The following is a 21,489-nucleotide window of genomic DNA, read 5'->3' as shown; positions in this document are numbered from 1 at the left end:
AAATAGGAGGATATCAGAGATTTCCTGGTGTGGAATTAGATTAGATTCCTTACAGTGTGGAAACAGGCCCTTCGGCCAACAAGTCCACATCGCCCCGCCGAAGCGCAACCCACCCAATACCCCTACATCTACCCTTACCTAACACTATTTAGTATGGCCAATTCACCTGAGCTGTGGGACGAAACCAGTGCACCCGGAGGAAACCCACACAGACACGGGGAGAACGTGCAAACTCCACACAGTCAGTCGCCTGAGGTGGGAATTGAACCCGGGTCTCTGGCGCGTGTGAGGCAGCATGGATGAGTTGGACCGAAGGGTCTGTTTGTATGACTCCGACTGAGTGCTCACGGCTGGTGGCCGGGGCGGGAGATGTTAGCGCGAGGCGGGTGGGGTGAAGGGGGAAATGGGCGGGGTCTGTTTGGGACACCTCGCTGTGACGGCGAGTGGGCGGGGTCTGAGGCGGGACTCCACGCAGATGGGCGGAGTTGGGTCGGGGAGGAGTACGACTGGGGCGGGGCTCGTTGGGCGGGGCTCGTTGGGCGAATGGGCGGAGTTGGGGCGGGGCGGAGGACGTCATGACTTGCGGGGCAGGGGTGAGATGAATGGGCGGAGCTCCGGGCGGGGACGGTTGGTGCGGGTGAAGCCTGTGACGGGTGGACGGGGCCCGGCGAGTAGGCGTGGCCTTGGGTGGAGTTAGGGAAAAGGGGCGGGCTCTCCCGGTGAGTCCGTGTTGTCCCAAGCGGACGGGAGTGTGGGTTGAGTCAGTGAGCTCGAGACCAGTCGGGGTGAGGCACCATGTTCAGCTGGCTGTCTGGGCCTGAGGCCCGCGGGAAGGACTCGGTGGTGTTTAACACGGTGTCCGAGGGCTTGCGCTCCCTGTACAACAAGAGGCTGCTGCCGCTGGAGGATTACTACCAGTTTCATCACTTCCACTCGCCCGCCCTGGAGCAGGCCGACTTCGAGAACAAGCCCATGGTGCTGCTGATCGGCCAGTACTCCACCGGCAAGACCACCTTCATCAGGTAAACGCATACACGTGACAGCTAACATCAGGTAAACGCATAGAGGGCTTCAATTAGCCCTCCATCTGGGCTGACGAGCTAATAGTGACTAACTTTCTGTCAGAACTGTTGGATAGTCGGCATTGCAATAAACGAAAAGTTGGCAGCTGGCAAAAAGACCTGAAACTGAACAGGTCTGTGAAGCAGTGGCCAAATGTTTTAAATGTTGAAATTGTACCAGCCCGAGGAAGTGGTGGAGGCTGGTACAATTACAACATCTGAAAGGCATCTGCATGGGTTCATGAATAGGAAGGATTTAGAGGGATATGGGCCTGGCAAATGGAACTAGATTGGTCCTACTCGCACAAAGAATCTGTTCCTGTGCTGTAGGACAGGACCTGGACCGACAACAAGCCAAAGGCTGTGGTATTGGTATTGATAATGAAACTAAATGTTTGTCTAGAGGATGTGCGAGTGGTCCGGATGTTGTTGTTGTCCAAACATAAGTGCAGTAAGAAAAATGGGTGGGGGATGTGAATAAATATGCAACAAGATGGGAGCTAATCTTACAAGCAAAGTCATAGAGATGTACAGCATGGAAACAGTTCCTTTGGTCCAACTCATCCATACTGACAAGATGTCCTAACCTAATTCACTCCCATTTGCCAGCACTTGGCCCATATCCCTCTAAACCCTTCCTATTCATATACCCATCTAGATGCCTTTTAAATGCCACAATGTACCAGCCTCCTCCACTTTCTCTGGCAGCTCATCCATACACACACACCCTTTTATATCTTTCCCCTCTCACCCTAAATCTATTTCCTCTAGTTCTGGAGTCTCCCACCCCAGGGAAAAGGCTTTGTCTATATATCATATCCATGCCTTTCATGATTGTATAAACCTCTATAAGGTCACCCCTCAGCCTCCAATTCTCCAGGGAAAACAGCCTGAGCCTATTCAGCCTTTCCCTATACCTCAAATCCTCCAACCCTGGCAACATCCTTGTAAATCTTTTCTGAACCCTCAGTTTGCTGATTTTAAAAAATGGACCAAATCCAGGATTGGCTAACTAACAGGAGGCAAAGTGGGACCAGCTAAACTTTGTAACTTGCAAACTCTTCTGTAGGGCAAGGAAAGAAGTCCATTTCTCAGAATTGGGTATTTTGCTGGGGTAATATATGGTTATAAAGAATCTCCCTGAAAATGTCTTTTCCTTTGGTTGGCATTTATTTATTTATTCATTCAAGGTTTATTAGATTATTGTGGATTTTTGGACTTAATGCTAAACCCCAAAGGTCAGAATCTCTTGTTTGGGAATAACTATACTGGCATAAAGAACAATCACTAACCTTAGGGGGCAAACTAACAGGATTAATTAACAAAACATAACATTTGATTTTCCATTATGAAGATATGTTGATGTAGAAGACCAAAATAGGTCGATTGTTCTTTTAGATTCCCACACTTCGAGACTCTTCTTCTCTTCGCTCCTTCAGGCTGATGCTTTGATAACTTAGACTTTTATATACATTTCTCTCTCCGTCGCCCGCACGCATACATGCGCACTTGTGCGATTCAGGATGTTTCATACAATTAACTCGTGCCCATACAATTTACTAGTTTGCCACCAACATGCTACCAAGGTGAGGGATATAAAGCTCAGTATTGATTCCGGAGGTATTTTATAAAATTCCCAATTGAATGGTGAAGTGTTATCTCTAAACCGATCTATCAACCTCAGCGTTAAAATTTAGTGTTCAGTAGATCCTGCATCAAGTTCCATTAGCAAAGAGAATTACAATATCTTGACTTTAGTATCTTGAAAGCTTTGATCAAATCTCTCCTTGACCTTCGAAGATCTTCACCTTTGTGTCTGTGTGTAAGTAAGTAATCCATCATTATAATTTAACCTTTGGAGTGCATCATTTTGTGAATCTGCACTGCATTTCCTCCAGCTCTCAGTACTCCAGTTATGGGGGGTCTAACCAAGTCTTTGTTTAGTTGAATCATGATTTCTTTGCCTTACTATGATCCCCTAAACATAAATCTGAGCATTCTAATGTACTTATTGGTTATTTTCTGTACCTGTGACATGTTAATGATTCCTGATGAAGGGCTTTTGCCCGAAACGTCGATTTTCCTGCTCGGATGCTGCCTGACCTGCTGTGCTTTTCCAGCACCACTCTGATCTAAACTCTGGTTTCCAGCATCTGCAGTCCTCACTTTTGCCATGTTTAATGATCTGAATAAGTGGGCCCACACTTTTTTTTTACTGGACCCACAAAATACTAAAATACTTAGTAGAAGACTCGCACCACTCCATTCAAGAATTCCTGAACACCATGAAAAATGTCAAGATAGAAAAGGATGAAGTAATGGTCTCCTTTGATGTTTCAATCCTGTCCACATCCATCAAAATCAACATGGCCAAAGAGACACTGACAACACTATTAAAAGAACCAAAGACACAAACACCAGACACAGCCAAGTTCATCAGCAAAGACAACATGGTCACACTAGTAGACCTATGCTTCACCACCTACTTCACTTTCAATAACCAAAGCTACAGAAATCAACAGAACACCCATGGGATCACTTGTATATGGATTCCCAGCAGAAGCAGAGACTCGAACAAACAGTTCTCCCAACCATCTAACCCAAACTTTGGATCGGCTTTGTGGATGAGACACTTTTCATCACTAGAGTCATAGAGATGTACAGCACGGATACAGACCCTTCGGTCCAACTCGTCCATGCCGACCAGATCTCCCAACCGAATCTAGACCCACCTGCCAGCAACTGGCCCGTATCCCTCCAAACCCTTCCTATTCAATATACCCATCCAGCTGCCTTTTAAATGTTGCAACTGTACTAGCCTCCAACACTTCCTCTGTCAACTCATTCCGTACACATGTGAAAACATTTCCCCTTGGGTCTCTTTTGTATCTTTTCCCCCCTCATCCTAAACCTATGCCCTCTAGTTCTGGACTCCTCCACTGCAGGGAAAAGACTTTGTCCCATTTAACCTATCCTCGTGACTTTATAAACCTCTATAAGATCACCCCTCAGTCTCTGACACTCCAGGAAAACAGCCCCACCCTATTCAACCTCTCCCCTTTGCTCAAATCCTCCAACCCTGGCAACATCCTTGTGATTCTTTTCTGAACCTCTTCAAGTTTCACAGCATCCTTCCGATAGGAAGGAAACCAGAATGGCACGCAATATTTTAAAAGTCTTCAAACCAATTATCTGTATGGCTGCAACCTCTGTCCTCTATATTCTGACCAATAAAGGAAAACAAAAGAAATGCCACCTTCACTATCCTGAGATTCTACTTTCAAGAAACAATGAACCTGCACTCCAAGGTCTCTTTGTTCAGCAACAGTCCCCGGACCTTACCATTGTGTATTAGTCCTGCTAAGATTTGCTTTGCCAAATGCAGCATCTTGCATTTATCTAAATTAAAATCCATTTGGCACTCTCAGCCCATTGGCCCATTTGATCAAGATCCAATCTGAGGAATGTTGTAATCTGAGGAAACCTTCTTCATTGTCCACGACGCCTCCAATTTTGGTGTCCTCTGCAAACTTACTAACTACACCACTTACGCTCACATCCAAATCATTTATGTAAATAACGAAAGTAGTGAACCCAGCACCGCTTCTTGTGGCACTCCACTGGTCACAGGCCTCCAGTCTGAAAAAGAACCCTCCACCACTACCCTCTGTCTTCTATCTTCGAGCCAGTTCTGTATACAAATGGCTAGTTCTCCCTGTATTCCATGAGATCTAAACTTGCTAACCAGTCTGTCATGGGGAATGCCTTACTGAAGTCCATATAGATCACATCTAGCACTCTGCCATCATCAATCGTCTTTGTTACTCCTTCAAAAACTCAATCAACTTTGAGACATAATCTCCCACGCACAAAGCCATGTTGACTATCCCTAATCAGTCCTTGCCTTTCCAAATACAAGTACATCCTGTCTCTCAGGATTCCTTCTCCGTAATATGGAGATTTTTCAAGGTGCCACCATCTATTTCCATACATTCTATATCTTCCATGTCCTTTTCCATAGTAAACACTAAACAAAACCAAATTGGAGGAAAGCTTCAAGACCTCAACAATATCCTTACTGGCATAAAGTTTACAAAAGAGGAAGAAAACAACAACAACTGCCATTCCTCGATGTCACGGTAGACTGTACAGTCAGTGGGGAACGTCCAGCCAGCATCTACAGAAAAACAACACACACGGACCAAATACTCAATTACAGGAGCAATCATCCCAACACCCACAAACGAAGCTGCATTAAGATGTTATTTGAACAAGCCACCATGCAGTGCAGCACTGAGGAGCTACGAAGAGCAGAAGAAAATCACCTAAGCGGTGTTTTCAAAAAGGACGGGTACCCAATAAAGACAGTCCACTGATTTCTCAGCAACAAATCCAAACAAGCAGACAAAATATGGCCAGAAACCCTAGCCACTTTAACGTACATCAAAGACATCTCTGAAATGACTGCCACGTCAGTCAGACCTCTTGGCATCATGGTAGTCCACAAAGTACCTACTAGAGAGGGTGCAAAACCTGACCTACCCTTGGGGAAATAAGGCAGGGCAGGTGACTGAGATGTCAACGGGGGAGTACCTAGGGGCCAGTGACCATAATTATATTAGTTTTAAAATGGTAATGGAAAAGGATAGACTGGATCTAAAAGTTGAAGTTCTAAATTGGAGGAAAGCTCATTTTGATGGTAGTAGGCAAGAACTTTCAAAAGCTGATTGTGAGCAAATGCTCACAGGTAAAGGGACTGCTAGAAAATGGGAAGCCTTCAGAAATGAGATAACGAGAGTCCAGAGACAGAGAGTATATTTCTGTTAGGGTGAAAGTAAAGGTTGGTAGGTGTAGGGAATGCTGGATGACTAGGGAAATTTGAAGTTTTGGTGAAGAAAAAGAAGGAAACATATGTCAGGTATAGACAGGATAGATCGAGTGAATCCTTAGAGTATAAAGGCAGTAGGAGTATGTTTAAGAGAGAAATCAGAAGGGCAAAAAGGGAATGTGAAGTAGCTTTGGCAAATAGAATTAAGGAGAATCCAAAGGGTTTTTCAAAATATCTTCAAGATAGAAGGGTAACTAAGGAGAAAATAGGGCCCCTCAAAGATCAACAAGGCAGCCTTTATGTGGAGCCACAGGAGATAGTAAATGAGTATTTTGCATCAGTGTTTACTGTTGAAAAGGACATTGAAGATGTAGAATGTATGGAAATAGATGGTGACATCTTGAAAAATGTCCATATTACAGATGAGGAGGTGCTACATGTCTTGAAACGCATAAAGGTGGATAAATCCCCAGGACCTGATCAGGTGTACCTGATTGCTCTGTGGGAAGTGATTGCTGAGCCCCTTGTTGAGATATTTGTATCATCAATAGTCATAAGTGAGGTGCTGGAAGACTGGAGGTTAGCTGATGTGGTACCACTATTTAATGTGGTATGGATAAGCCAGGGAACTATAGACCAGTGAGCCTGATGTTGGTTGTGGGCAAGTTATTGGAGGAAATCTTGAGGGATAGGATTTTCTCTTATTTGGAAAGGCAAGGATTGATTAAGGATAGTCAACATGGCTTTGTGCGTGGGAAATCATGTCTCACAAACTTGGTTGAGTTTTTTGAAGAAATAACAAAGAGGATTGATGAGGGCAAAGCAGTGGATATGATCTATATGGATTTAAGTACGGCATTCGACAAGGTTCCCCATGGGTGAAGCAACGGTGGTATGGCCTTCTTTTTATTTGTGTTAAAGTTTCCTTGGGTTGGTGATGTCATTTCCTTTTGTGATATCATTTCCTGTTCTTTTCCTCAGGGTGGTAAATGGATCCAAATCAATGTTTGATAGGTTTCTGGTTGGAGTGTCATACTTCTGAAAATTCTCATGCATCTCTGTTTGGTTTGTCCTAGGATGGATGTGTTGTCCCAGTCGAAGTGTCCTTTCTCATTTTTTTTTTTGTAAAGATACTAGTGAGAGTGGGTCATGTCTTTTTATGGCTAGTTGGTGTTCATGTATCCTGGTGGCTAGTTTCCTGCCTATTTGTCCAATGTAGTGTTTGTTATAGTTCTTGCAAGATATTTTGTAAATGACATTAGTTTTGCTACGAAGAGTGGAGAAAAATCACCTATACAGTGTATTCAAAAAGAACGAGTATCCAATGAACACAGTTGCTGATTTCTCAGCAATAAACCCAAACAAGCAGACAAAATGCAGAAACCCTAGCCACTCTTCCCCTACATCAAAGACATCTTGGAAATGACTGCCAGACTACTCTGACCTCTTGCCATTCTGGTAGCCCACAAACCCACCAACACACTAAAACCGCAGCTAATGAATTTAAAAGATCCTATACAGATAACAAGCAAAACTGATGTCATTTATAAAATACCTTGTAAGAACTGTGATGATGTCATTACTCAACATTACTGGAAGTCTGACTGCAATCTCCAATGTAGCACTGAGAGGAGCGGGTAACCAGAGAGAAGGGAATGATGAGCTATCAGCAAGGTGAAAAAAAGATCTTGAGAGCTTTCCTTAACAGGTTCTGCTGATCATACAAGTGATATATAATAGAGAGATGCTCTGTTTACAGATGTTCAGTTTGGTATTTTAGAAAACTGTGCTGTGTAGGGTCCAATTTAAATTAAGGTGGCGGGCAAACAATCTGGAAATATTGCAATATTGCTTTCAACAAGATTTTTCACAAGTCTGAAAGAATTCAGGGATACCTGCGATATTTATAGTTTTGAACCAGCCAAACAACCACCGTTTGTTTAAATGATTTAAAACTCGGCTGCATTAATGCCACCCTCTTCCATAAATTATTAGAAATTAAAGCCACTTTATTTTTCCACCACTATCAAGTCAGAGATAGTTTCACGTGGAAGGTGGGCTGAGCTAGGCCCTATCCCCTAGCTTTACAGTGGAGTGAATAATTGTGAAGAGAAAGCTGGCTTTTGGTGTCCCAATTGTTTGTTGTTTATTCAGGACTGCTGCTTCTACTCGAATTAACTGGAGAAAACTGCTGGTTGTTTGATCCTGCTAGTGATAACATCACTTGTATGCTTGAAACAATCCTCTGACTACACACACCCATAATCTCTCTAAGGATTATCTTTACGTCACTTGTCCAGCATGTCAATTATTTGTAATCAGCATGTTGACTACAGCTAATCCAGAAATGGTATGTTGGGTGAAAAAACACAACTGATTGAGACAGTGAATGAAGTTATTGCTTATTTTTGCAGCCCGCGAGACATTCTTACTTGCCTCAGTGGTGACCTCTTGTGCTATGTAACAATGGTAAACAGCTTAATGTATAGTACCATTAATGTAATGACACATCCCAGGGCAACTCACTGAAGCTTTTATAAAGCAACATATGACACTGAACCCTATCAGGTTAAATGGACTGAAACTTGTTCAAAGAGGTGGTTTTGAAAGAATTCTCTGAATGCAGGAAAGTGAAGTAGAGAGAAAGAACTAAAAGATGAAAATTAGATGGTGGTAGCCTTGCCTTTCGTTGTCTCTGTCCCATTGTTGTAGGAAATACGATTGAGGGTGTATAAGTAGCCAGAATTTGAGAATTGCAGATACCTTGGAGGGTTGTGGGCGTAGAGATGATTACAGGTTTGGAAAGGGGTGACTGTTGAGAAATTTGAAAACAAAAGTTGAAAGTTTTCAAAATGACTTGTCATTTGAAGGGGAGCCAGTATAGGTCAGTGAGCTTGGAGTATATGGGATAAATGGCTTTACTGCAAGTTTGCGGAGGGTAGAGTTTGGGAGACCAGGCGGAAGCACATTGGAATAGTCACCTCTGTGCTGACAAGTGTATGAATGAGGGTTGTAACCAGACTGGTTGCAAGCTTCACAATCTCTGTCCCAACTGATCACCACCCTGCTTCAAAAGCTTTCTCCCATCGCCCAGCTCATGGGACTACACTTGTCTACAGTATTTGCTAGAGAATGACCTACAATATCTTCGCTTCCCAATCCTGCACCTTGACCTCCCCCACTCAACTCTCATTGACATACTGCCCCTTTGTGAAAATGTCATATTCCACATGTGCACTGCTAGCAACCAAGTCTACTAGCCCACCATTTCTCTTGAATGTTCCATTACCTCAAACGTTTCAAACCACTTGTCTGACGTCCAAGAATGGATGAGCAGAAGTTCTTCTAATTGAATATTAGGAAGACTCCCTTCTCTGGCCATTGACTCTATTGTTCACCTTGGCATCTGTCTGAGGCGTAACCAGACAGGTTGCAACCTTCACATCCTAATCAACTTCGATGAGCTTCTGATTAAACATCAGATTAAACACCCGTCCCTGTATGCCTCCCTAACATTGCACGTCTCTGTCCCACCTCAGCTCATCTGCAGTCAAAGCCGTTATCTATGTCTTTGCAATATTTGAGTTCACTAATAACAATGCAGTCCTGGTCATTCTGTAACCTAAACCCCCGAGCTCCATAAACCTGACATGGTATGAAATTTTATCCATCCTATGTGCACTATTGACTCCCAAGTGGACCGCGCCTTGATTTTAGAATTCTGCTCCTTGTTTTCAGAATACCCACCATGTCGTCGTCCTTTGCCTTTTTCCTATCTCTATATTCTCCTCCAGTCTTATAGCTTTCCGACTCGACACTGTTCTATTTCCAAACTTGTAAGCATCCTGAATTTTAAACGATACATTGATTGTGCCTTCGGCTGTCTAGGCTGTAATCTCAGGAATTCTTGTCTCCGTCCTTTCACTTTCAAGATATTTCTTTGGACTTGCCTTGGTCTAGTAATACAAATCTTGATAAAAGATTGTCTCATGGTTCAGTGACAGATTTTGTATCTTGCTGCTGTCAGGTACATTGGGATAGTCTTCTCCATGAAAGGTGCTGTATAAATGCAAATTGCTATAATTGCTTAGATCTTGTTCACTTCTGAGAAGTTGCTGTAACAGCTGTAGGGAGGCCCATGTCTGCTCTTGAAACATTCAATTTGTTTTATTATTGTATCTGGTACTGTTAATGCATTTTGATTCTGATGTAACAAATCACTGGGTTTGTGCTGTATCTTGTTTATTAAAATAAATATCCAGAGATGAGCTTCAAGTCTTACCCTATTCATTTACTGCTTACATGTCTATCGTATTAATCTCTTCAGTTCCCTTACCTTTTATAAAGTCTCTCTCTTAACCCACAACTTTGACCTAGCTCGGAGTCGCACTTCCTAATATCATAGAATTATGGAAACCACTGTTGTGTCAATGAAGACCATTCAGCCTGTTGAGTCTGGACCACCCCTCCAAAGAGTATCCCACCTAAACCTGTAACCCTAAATTAACCATGGTTAATCCACTTAACCTGCAAGTATTCCAATCAGTTCACAGTGAGCTCTCAGTTCCATGTGGGTTGGTTCTGCACCTCACCCAGCACCAATTTTGCCAACTTATTGCAAATGGTTAAAAATTCCAAAGTTAATATGGTATGTGGCTAGGGGAGTTATTAGTTTTTCGTGGATGTCCAAGGGCTGCCACGTTCTCCTAATGCTTCAGCTGTTCATGTTGACCACTTCAATCTTTTCCGCATTGGCTAGCAAATACTATGCCAGGCAAATATTGTGTCAGTTATTTGGTGCAACATATGAGGGACAGCAGCACATTGACTTTTTACTGAAGGAGAAAACTGTATTGAATCAGAGATGGATTTGAGATATGTTTGCCTTTATTTACAATGCTTTGAAATCCCTAAGTATATTTATTTCACTCTTGTACACCATCCTGCAATTGGGGAACTAGATAAGGGCATGCAGTGGCGAAACCAAACACTGATGAGCTTCTTTTCAATTACACATGGGTTTCAGTAAGCTATTATTATACTCAAGAAGTCAATTTTCTAAAGTTAACTTAATCGGGATTTATTTAAATAGACAGCTCTCTGTTTCCTGGAACCGTATGGCTTCCAAAGATAACACTTCCCTAGTTTAATGGCTGCTCACAAGTCGCAAATGTAAATTCAAGTAAATAAAAAGAAAATAAGTCAATTTTTTTAGGTGAGAATCTAGTACAAATTTCAGGAATGTTTGACTTGACTTATTTGTTTGTTTTATAGCAAAGGGGTGCTAAAAGTCTGAAATTTAAACAGGAAACACTCGGACAGTACCTATGGAGAGAGGAAGAATTGTATAGAACACAGCAGTTTGAACGTGCTACAGAAATGGAAGGGTTGAACAGTTACCTTCATAATGTGCCAATATTACATGTGGGTTCATCAGGATGACAGTTTCGATGATGTGAAAAGTTGAAACAGTTACCAAAAGAAAGAAGTGACGAAATGATTAATAATGAAGGGGAGAGTAAGGTCAAATAAATGTTCTTGAAGCATGAGCATGCTGGAAATCTGAAATAAAACCAGAAAATGCTGAAAATATTGGGCAGGTGTGGCAGCATTTGTGGAGAGGAATATAAAAATGGTTTCTGGTCTATGCCCTATATCAGTAAAAGGTCCTTGAAGAGTTACCTCTTTCCCGACAGAAACTGCACCTTCTGGTATTACCAGCATTTCCAGTGTTTCATTTAAATCCTGCCGACATCAATGAAATCTCATGAGCAAAGTCTTTAAAGGAGGTAACTGTTAGTGACTGTTAAAAGCGTGCGTGCATGTATATAAAAGATGCTGTTTAGGGAAAAGAGTGTAGATCCATCTTGCAGTGCAGATCCATCTTAATCTGCAACTGCAATGGCACACAGGCTGAAACAGCTCTTTTAAGCAAAGTATTTGAGCTTTGGCGATATACAGTGAATGGGAAGCACAAAAATCATTGGCACCCAAGATTGGAAAGTATCTTTGAAGTTTCTTAATAGAAGATTTAAATAAAGACCCAAACACCATTTTAAATATATAGATTACTTAGGATGTCCACTGGACATGTTTTGATCGGCAAACTGCCTTTATTATTTTGTCCTTTCCTCAACCCACCTTTTCAACAGCTTTAATAGAACATAGAAGAATACAGCGCAGTACAGGCCCTTCGGCCCTCGATGTTGCGCCGATCCAAGCCCACCTAACCTACACTAGCCCACTATCCTCCATATGCCTATCCAATGCCCGCTTAAATGCCCATAATGAGGGAGAGTCCACCACTGCTACTGGCAGGGCATTCCATGAACTCACGACTCGCTGAGTAAAGAACCTACCCCTAACATCTGTCCTATACCTACCCCCCCTTAATTTAAAGCTATGCCCCCTCAATATCCTATAAACAAATAGGAAACAATTTGCACCTTTAATATGCACCTTAAACTTGAAAATCATACAGGTACAAATTTACCATTTCAAAATGCCTTTTGACTGTATTTGAACATTCAGAAGGTTCCTGTTACTACTAAAACCATTCTTATAGGATGGAGTTCCTAAAGGCTTGATCAAAGTAATAGATTTTAGAGGTACCTGTGCATCCATCCATACAGGAAAATAATTGGTTTGAATATTTGAGAGCTTTCTCTGCTGACTTCTGATTACATTTTGTTTTGAACAGATGCGTGGCCATGTGGGAGCTTATTAGGTTTGCACATTTTCAGATTTGCATGTGACTTTCCAGAAACTTTACCTTAAAACATGTGGCATTGTGTGTGAGGCTAGAACTTAACTGCATTAACACTTCCATGAAATGACTGCTCTAAAATTGTGTGGTTCAAGTGTTTATCCATATTTCTGATGGATATTAGTTTTGATCCAATGTCATGGAAACTTGGTTCAAAGCACTGACCTCCCTGCACATCATTAATGTTACAATGGAACCATTTTGTTTCCTATTTGTTTATAGGATATAGATGTAAAAGCCAAGCCATATTGCCTAAGTCTGTTGTCCTCGAGCAAGTAACCCAATTTTGTTTTGAAGAAGTCACATCAGACTCAAAATGTCTGTCCTCCTGAGATCCTGCAGAACTGCTGAGCTTCTCCATTATTTTGTTTTATTCTTGATGGGAGTCTGCTCTGACTTCAAGGGAATTTGGAGTCACAAACATGCAGTTACTATAAAAATGGTAACAATTATGTAATTGTATCTGAAAACCATAGGAGACATTTAAAATTCTATATCCATAAAAGCTGTTGCAGTAAGTATAAACACCACAAGCCTCTAGTAGGCAGAATTCAGTGTCCAAAACACACACACTGCTGGAGATGCTAAGCAGGTTTGGCAGCATGTCGAAGAGTCATACCAGACTCTCTAAATATTAACTGTTTCTCTCCGCACAGATGCTGCCAGACTTAAGAGTTTCCCATGCAGTGTTTTCATTTCAATTTTCCAGTGCCTCTAGATTTTACTTTTATTTGGCAGAATTTAATCTTGTTATTGGATGCTCTCTAATCCAATGGATAAAAACTGGTTCTAACAAAATTTAAATAAGAGACATGAGATGACAAGACACGAGCATGAGATTTATGACTCGTTTGCTTTAATTGAGCAAGGAAGCATAGTGTATGACTAGTTGTCTTATCACACAATGTAATTTTAATTCCTGTTTCAAAAGAGCTTAAATGTTTTCAACCACAGCTGTAGTTGTGGTCTTGATGTTTCATTTCATATAATAGTAATTATTAGTTGTATGACGCTGCACTCAGTGAGAACTGGGATGGAGGTATTTTGGAGATCTTATGACACGGAGTAGCAAGTCTGATGCCAGAAGCTCTGGGTTAGAGTGGCCCCCTCCTACTGAAAAGGACTTGATGGCCAAGAAAGGTCCATTTGTGATGTAGTCAAACAGTTTGAGTATTGGACTGTAAATCCTCCCCTCACACTGATGGCAGGCAGCAAGAGTGGGAGGGAATCCCTGATCAGCCACGTGATGGAGAGAAAATTGGACCCTTGATCATCCCAGCTGCAACACGCATGGAAAAATATATGTTTCTGCAGCAACGCACACTGAGTGAGCTACACTTATTTGATTCATTTATTGTCAAGTGTCTCTTTTCACAAAATACAGTGAAAAGTGTCACGACTCTCTGGCGCTATATTAAAACACAGAAAAATAAGCCAAAATATAGAATATGTTAAGTCCTCCATCAGTGGGCGAGGCCCGGGTTCTCTTCACCATGCTGTTGGAATTAAAGTCGCCACTCCTCGGTACCATCTCTCTTCCACCAATGCCCTTGCCACTGAATCCTCGCAAGACCTTGCCATTGCAGATGCCACCAATACCAGCCCTAACTTGATTCCACCACTACCATGAGTCTGTTTCAGGCTGACTTCACTAATGCAGCTGTTGTTGAACCCTCAATACAATGCAGATGGTATTTTTACAAGACAGTATCAAGCGACCACTCAGCCCATTGTCAAACCTGCTCCACTGTTCATTAAGTTTGTGAAGATTTGTCTATTAACTCCATTTACCCACCTTGTTTTTGTAATCCCTTTATACCTTTGCCTCGCAAATATCTAGCCATCAGTTTTGAAATTTGCAATGACCCCTAGTCTCAGTAGCTTTGAGAGTGAGGAGGTGCAGATTCCCAACAATTTTGTGCGAAGAAGTGCCATCTGATATCATCTCCAATGACTTAGCTCTAAATTTAAGGTCATGTCCCTCATTCTGCACTTCCTCACTATAGGATAGATATTTTTAATTAACCTGCTCAGGTGTGTTATGATACGACTCTGGAGCTGGTAGGACTTAAACCTCGGCCTTCTGACTTGGAGGTAAGGACAATATAACTGAGTTGCAAGTGTTTTCAAAGAAAAGCTATCTCTTCAGGAATGTTAAAACATGTCTGGGGCAGGTTGGACTTGAATCCAGATGTTTGAGCCCAGAAGTGGGGACAGTACCATTGCATCACAAGAGACCCAATAATCCAGCTTTTTTTTTTCCTTTTAATCACCCTGTTCAGAAGTGTTCTTATGGGGGAGGTGGGACTTGAGTCCAGGTCATCCAGCTCAGAGGGAGGCACAGTACCACCAGTGTGCCTTGATAGCTCTTCCATCATTACAATGTACACTATACATCTGACCAGGTTAATTAAAAATATCGATCCTTAGTCATTGGAGATGATATTAGATGGCACTTCGCACAAAATTGGTGGGAATCTGGACACTCAAAGCTACTAAGACTCCATTGCAAATTCCAAAACTGGTGGCTAGGTTTTTGCTAGGCAAAGGTAAACCTCTTAACACTTAATTGGTAAATTAGATTATCTATCAATCTTTATATTAGAGCTGAAGGCTAGTCTACAACCTGCTGTCGCTATTTGAACACTTCTAACCTCAGGAACATTCTAATGAATCTTCACTGTGCCTTGTTGATGTACCCTTGCTGAGGTATTTTGGATCTGAATCCAATATTGAGAGAACTCTCTAATTAGACTTCTACTCCTTTGTAACCCAGACCTCTTGTGATCAAGGTCATTATTACTTTAGTTCTTAAATCATTAAGAGCCATTAGCTTGAGCTCCTAAATCTGACTTCATTCTAGCTTTCCACCATTTAGAAAATGTTGATCCATTTTTGTCCCTCCGCACTTGCCCAGAATGAACTACCATCTGCTGATGTAATCTATCAATGCGTAATTTGTAATTTTCAGCTTGCGTCTACGCTTATCATGCCATCCAACTTGCTGTCACCAGTACATTTCACAGGTATATGTGTTACGTCACATGCTATTAATTTGAGTACATATGAGCATGCTCTTGGCTATCTTCTACCTCTACCAATTCCACATGTGTATGTGTTTATTAGCTTTCTTTTTCTGTGGAGCCAAATTGAATGCTGGGTATTCAAAACCAACCCCCACCCCCGACATTAGTACTTTAGTAACTCCCTGTATTGGTCCCAGTGCTCTGTTGCTGGTCACATAACAAACATTTTTAAAAGTTTCCAACAATCGAGGCTAGACTTCTTAGTTTATCTCTTTTACCATTGCTTTTTTTTCTTACATTATTAAACAACCTTTTTTATTTTCCAATTCAGGCAATTATTGAATTGAGAGAATTTTGCAAGATCATGACTAAAATGTTGACCATTTCCTCACGACTTTTAATCATCTTCCTAGGTAGTTCTTTGTCATTGACAATGACCTTGCTCCTACTCCAGTTTGATGGGTTCTGATCAATCCAATGCAGACTGTGCCATGTGGGGTGCGTGATGCTTGATGTGTTGGGTAGATGGTTTATTTGGATGTTTTGTCTTCTGTCCGATGCCTTGGCTTCACCTCTGCATGTTCCTGATGAGTGCCTTCCCAAATTAACCTGCTATAAATTGGTTGAGCACAAGCCAGGATCTCTCATGAGTTTCCAGGTATGTTTGACCTCTTCAGGGTGGCTTTGAGGACATCCCTAAAGTGTTTTCACTGTCCTGCAGAGCATCTCCTGCTACGACCAAGTTCCAAGTATAACAGTTGTTTAGGGAATCTAGTGCTGGGCATGCAAACTAGAACACACACACGCACTGGAGCTCATTTTGAGTGATTCTATATTGGACTCATTGGCTTGGGGGAAGACACTGACATTGAACTTTCCTGCCACTGGATATGAAGAGAAGGAGATGAACAGGCAACGTTGAAGATACTTTGGTGACCACAAAGTATCTTTGGGCGGCACGGTGGCACAGTGGTTAGCACTGCTGCCTCGCAGCGCCAGATGACCCGGGTTCAATTCCCGACTCAGGCGACTGACTGTGTGGAGTTTGCACGTTCTCCCCGTGTCTGCGTGGGTTTTCTCCGGGTGCTCCGGTTTCCTCCCACAGTCCAAAGATGTGCAGGTCAGGTGAATTGGCCATGCTAAATTGCCCCTAGTGTTAGGTATAGGGGTGAATGTAGGGGTATGGGTGGGTTGCGCTTCGGCGGGTCGGTGTGGACTTGTTGGGCCGAAGGGCCTGTTTCCACACTGTAATGTAATCTAATCTAATCTAATCTAAAAGAGAAAAACCTTTGGCCAAAACCAGCACATGTACTGCTTTGGGTGATTCAGTAATGCTGCATTGCATGACCATTATAACAATAACTCAAAGATTGTTATCCGCGTGGAACTGCAGAAAGAATTCCTTTGTGGTATTATTACAGGCAATGTAAATTTTAGGGTGCCTTGTTACGTGTTGCCATGCAGTTAGTGTAAAGCTGCTACTTCCAGTGCATTGCATAAGTGTGCAAAAGTGAGGCCATTATCCATGCCTTGGTGTTTACCTGCTAGGTGTATGCCACTAATTTTAATCACGTTTACAGACCCTGTGCCCCAATTCATTTAGCTCCTCTTTCATCCACTTATCCAGTCTAATCTGGAATATTAACCAAGTTTCTCTCCCAGTCACTAATCCTGGGAATTCAACAACCTTCCAAATTTTTGACGTGGTTTCTCCTGCTAATTGTTGTAAATGACTTCATTTAATCTTGTATCTTTAGCCTCTCATTTTAAGCACTGCTACTACTAAAAAACGTCTGTTTCTATGTATGTTAGCACATCTGTTCATAATTTAAACTAACTTTATTGCTCCACAGTCTTTATTATTCTACTGAGTTTGTTTCAAATGTGCCTTGCTGTTTGTTTGTTATTCTTCATAGCAGACTTGATCTTACTAAATATGTGCAGTTATCCTCTCTCAAGTCTCTGTCTCCTTCCTCACGTAGAACCTTCAAAGCACAACTATTCGAGCTGAGATTTTACTAAAAGTAGACTGTAGGTTCACCACTTTACATTGTATATCTTGTGATAAACCTGGAATTCTATTAATTTTTTAAAAAAACTTTGTCAACTTCAAATATTGCTTTCAATAAGCTGTAAACCTGTACCTCCAACTCCACTGAACATACATATTCAGTGTATAACAACTACTGACCCATTTCCCTATCTTACAAATACTCCTTTGCAGCTTGAACATTTTGAAGAATTAATTATGTCTCAGATTTCAATACAATCTCCATGTTTCAGAACCCTCTAGACTTGTATCCACATGGGAATTAGTATTTTAAAAAGAAGTCTCGTGGAGTTCTATGTTTTCATTTAAAAAACAAGTCAGACATTGTGTTTCACAGTAATTCAAGAGCACTTGAATTGTTCTCAAGTTGTTACAGAACACAGCAATATCCTAATTCTAATTAATGTGATCTTTTGATACTGTTAGATATCTACTGGAACAGGACTTCCCTGGCATGAGGATTGGGCCTGAACCAACAACTGATTCCTTCATTGCTGTGATGCATGGGCAAGAGGAAGGGATCATTCCTGGCAACGCACTTGTGGTTGATCCCAAAAAGCCTTTCCGGAAGCTAAATTCCTTCGGGAATGCTTTCCTAAATAGGTATGTGTGACCCTTGCATGTTGAGATTTTCTGAATGTGATTCTAAAGTTATAGTCTTTTTACAAATGCTTTTCCATGGAGGTAAAACCGTATCGTGTTCTTAGCTAAAGATATTTGACTTGGGGTTAGTGTTTTGACTCCAGTATCGACCCCTCTGTGCTAGTTACAGAACTCTGGTAAGAAATGAGTGAGGCAGTTTTAACCTGAATTTCATATTTGTTACATGAAGCTTCCCATAATTTGCATTGCTGCAGAAGTCTTTTGTTTAGGAGCCAATATGGAAGAGCAGTTTCTTTGAGCCCCTAATTGGTGATTGGTTGTCTAAGTTAATGGGAATAAATAGGAAAGAAATCTTCCACCAGTTTACTGACCTTGCTTACTTACAAAGCCATCAGCAGTGACTTTCTTCATGGGGTGAACCTAAACAGTGGGTTAGTTAAGTGTGGTTATCATGCCTGCTCCTATCCACCAGATGGGTGTGTGGTATAAGTCTGTTAAAAGTCATCAGGAATAGGGTACCAAAATTTCACCTGGGAATGGCTGAGACCAACTGAGGTATGGCAAAGTGGCTCAGTGGTTAGCACTGTTGCCTCACAGTGCCAGGGACCTCGGTTTGTTTCCAGCCTCGGGTGACTGTCTGTGTGGAGTTTGCACATTTTCCCCATGTGTGCATGGGTTTCCTCTGGGTGCTCCGGTTTCCTCCCCCAGTCCAAAGACATGCAGGTCAGGTGATATGGCCATGCTAAATTACCTATAGTGTTCAGGGGTGTGTAGGTTAGGTGCATTAGTCAGGGGTAAATGTGGGGTAATAGGGTGGGGGGGGATGGGCCTGGGTGGGTTACTCTTTGGAGGGTTGGTGTGGACTTGTATGGCTGAACGGCCTGTTTCCACACTGCAAGGATTCTATGATTCTTTGAACTTTAAGCATGTTCTGAAGAGTCACATCAGACTTGAAACATTAATTCTACTTCTCTCTCCAATGAGACTGCTAGACCTGCTGAGTTTCTCCAGCACTTTGTGTTTGTTTCAAAGCAGTTTGGGCTGGCCCCTAAGATTCTGTAAACCTGAACGGTGCAATGAGATGTTGTTTGGAAGTGCTGTTTGAGTTGCTGTCTGTCCTCAAACTGACTGGACTGTTGTGTGACTTCACTGGATTTGTGAACAATGGAAACCTCCGCCCAGAGGCATTCTTTGACATGTAACATGAGAGAGAACACACTTGTATTCACTTGAAGTGACCAGGCAACTGTACAAAGAATTCTGTTTTACTAGTTGAAATATTCAGTAGTTATATGCATTAAGTCATCACATAATGTACATCCACACAGCTTAAAGTTGAACTCTTAGAAAAGATTAGGGACAATTTCTGCTTCTGTACAGTAACATTTTGCCTTTGACAAGGATACACTTCACATGTGGTGGTGCTGCGTTGTATGGGGCCTGTCACATCCCAACATGGAAACTTTTCAAGCCAAGTTAAACAATTTGGTCTGAGTATTCACATTGAGGATGTGGGATTTTGTCACTTGTCTGTTTGTGTAACTCCTTGCATATCCGTTTCTAAGGGATACTGTCTAAGGTTTGGAAATAAAACAATTTGTGCAATGTGGTACAAGGAGACTTGAGAGAAAGAGTAAAATACAAAATAGCATCAATCTATTTTTGATATTCTGAGCACAGCTATGAAATCTTTCTCAAAGGTTTGTGCTAGTTGGACGCAGTTCCTTGTTTCATACAATTAAAGAAAAGCTGAGTGAAGGTTATTAGATTAAAGCATAACATTTTTTCAGCAAGCTCTCCTTGGTTTTTTTAGCCTCCCTATTTTTCCCTTTCTGGAAAAAAAATGACTGCAGTTGTGAGTTTTTGTGTTTATCAAAATATTCATTGGGTAGAGGCAGTGCAACAATTGTAGTTTGGGTATTTGCAGTTTTAGGCTTTATCCTGCTTTGCTTACTGTACTTTTTTTTTTCCCCAGATCCCTATCTTAAATAATTTTCTTGGGTCAATCCCATCTCTGAGTGACCTTGAGAGTATCTTAATTAACCCTGATATGTACACTGATATGCACAGGGTAACAAACATCTGCTTTATTTATTCATGTATTTACTGATTATGTAACATGCATATACAATAAAAAAAAATCATGCAGTTTTCCTTTTCAAAAGAAAAACCTGTGTAATTGCTGTATGAAACTTTATTTTTAATAAACGTTTCGCTGTTCAGTGATTCATACTTGTCACCACTGATCTGACCTGATGTTTCAATTCCAAACCAAAGCTCTAAATGGAACAATTAAGCTTCCTTAAATAACTGATTCGGTCACAGGGACTTCCTGGATTTACATAACATGACAATTGAAATAGGAACTGTCGCACACACCCATCACACACGTTTGTGTCTGAATAATGTTGCTTGGCTTCTCACTCAAAGCTGTAATCTTTGACCAAGGCACTGTATTGATTTAAGGTTGAGATGTGGAATTTAATTACAATTGGGGTTTAAATTTCTCGTGCCTTGTGATTGGAGTCAAAGGCGCAGTCAGCAAGCCAAAAAAATGCAAAAAAAACTTAATCTTTGCGTCTTTCATACATCTTGATTCTTGAATGGGGAAAGTTTAACAGCTAGGTGGCCAACGCAGCTGCTGCTTTCTCCTTATTTAACACACAATTGTTTAAGAAGTGTTATGGACCAGGCCAGACCCACTCAAAACATTTTTAAGAACATTTAAAACTTTCTAGTTTTAAGCAGATGTAAGTTGAATGTTCCAGGAGTGACACAGCTCGTCGAAACACTCCGTTCTAAACCAAGCAGAATTTATTTATACACGAACAAAAGAAAACCAAATTTTAAGTAACATAACTATTTGAAAACACAACTTAACAAAGAGCTATTCCAATTTCCTGCAACATCCCATAAACACACCCCTTGGCAAGAAGGTAAATTCAAACACGGGTTCTTACAGGAGAGAGATGTCAGGAAAGAGGATCAGCACGGAGCTGTTTCTTAGGGTCCCCAGCTATAACTAACCCAAAACTAGAAGAAAAAAACCCTGAACTGGGAGAACTGTCCACTCCCCACTCAATGTACAAGTGTTTTTCTAAAAAAAAAACACCTGAAAGCCTTTTTTGATTATTAATTTAGACAGCATCTGTTGG

At 41.5% G+C, this 21,489-nt stretch overlaps 1 protein-coding gene across 1 annotated transcript in view; it reads left to right on the top strand.

The window, feature by feature from the left end:
• The first annotated feature begins 652 nt into the window (after positions 1-652).
• The window catches only part of LOC122553870 (EH domain-containing protein 1-like), a 66,991-nt gene continuing 46,154 nt past the window's right edge, over positions 653-21,489 (top strand). Inside the window, exons 1-2 of the mRNA XM_043698319.1 lie at positions 653-1,022; positions 18,158-18,334. Coding sequence (XP_043554254.1) covers positions 796-1,022; positions 18,158-18,334 — 404 coding nt within the window. The 5' untranslated portion in view covers positions 653-795. The remainder of the gene's footprint in view (positions 1,023-18,157; positions 18,335-21,489) is intronic.

This window comes from Chiloscyllium plagiosum, chromosome 10, assembly GCF_004010195.1.
Source record: "Chiloscyllium plagiosum isolate BGI_BamShark_2017 chromosome 10, ASM401019v2, whole genome shotgun sequence".
Lineage (NCBI taxonomy): Eukaryota > Metazoa > Chordata > Chondrichthyes > Orectolobiformes > Hemiscylliidae > Chiloscyllium > Chiloscyllium plagiosum.
This window is presented reverse-complemented; position numbering and strand designations above follow the sequence as displayed.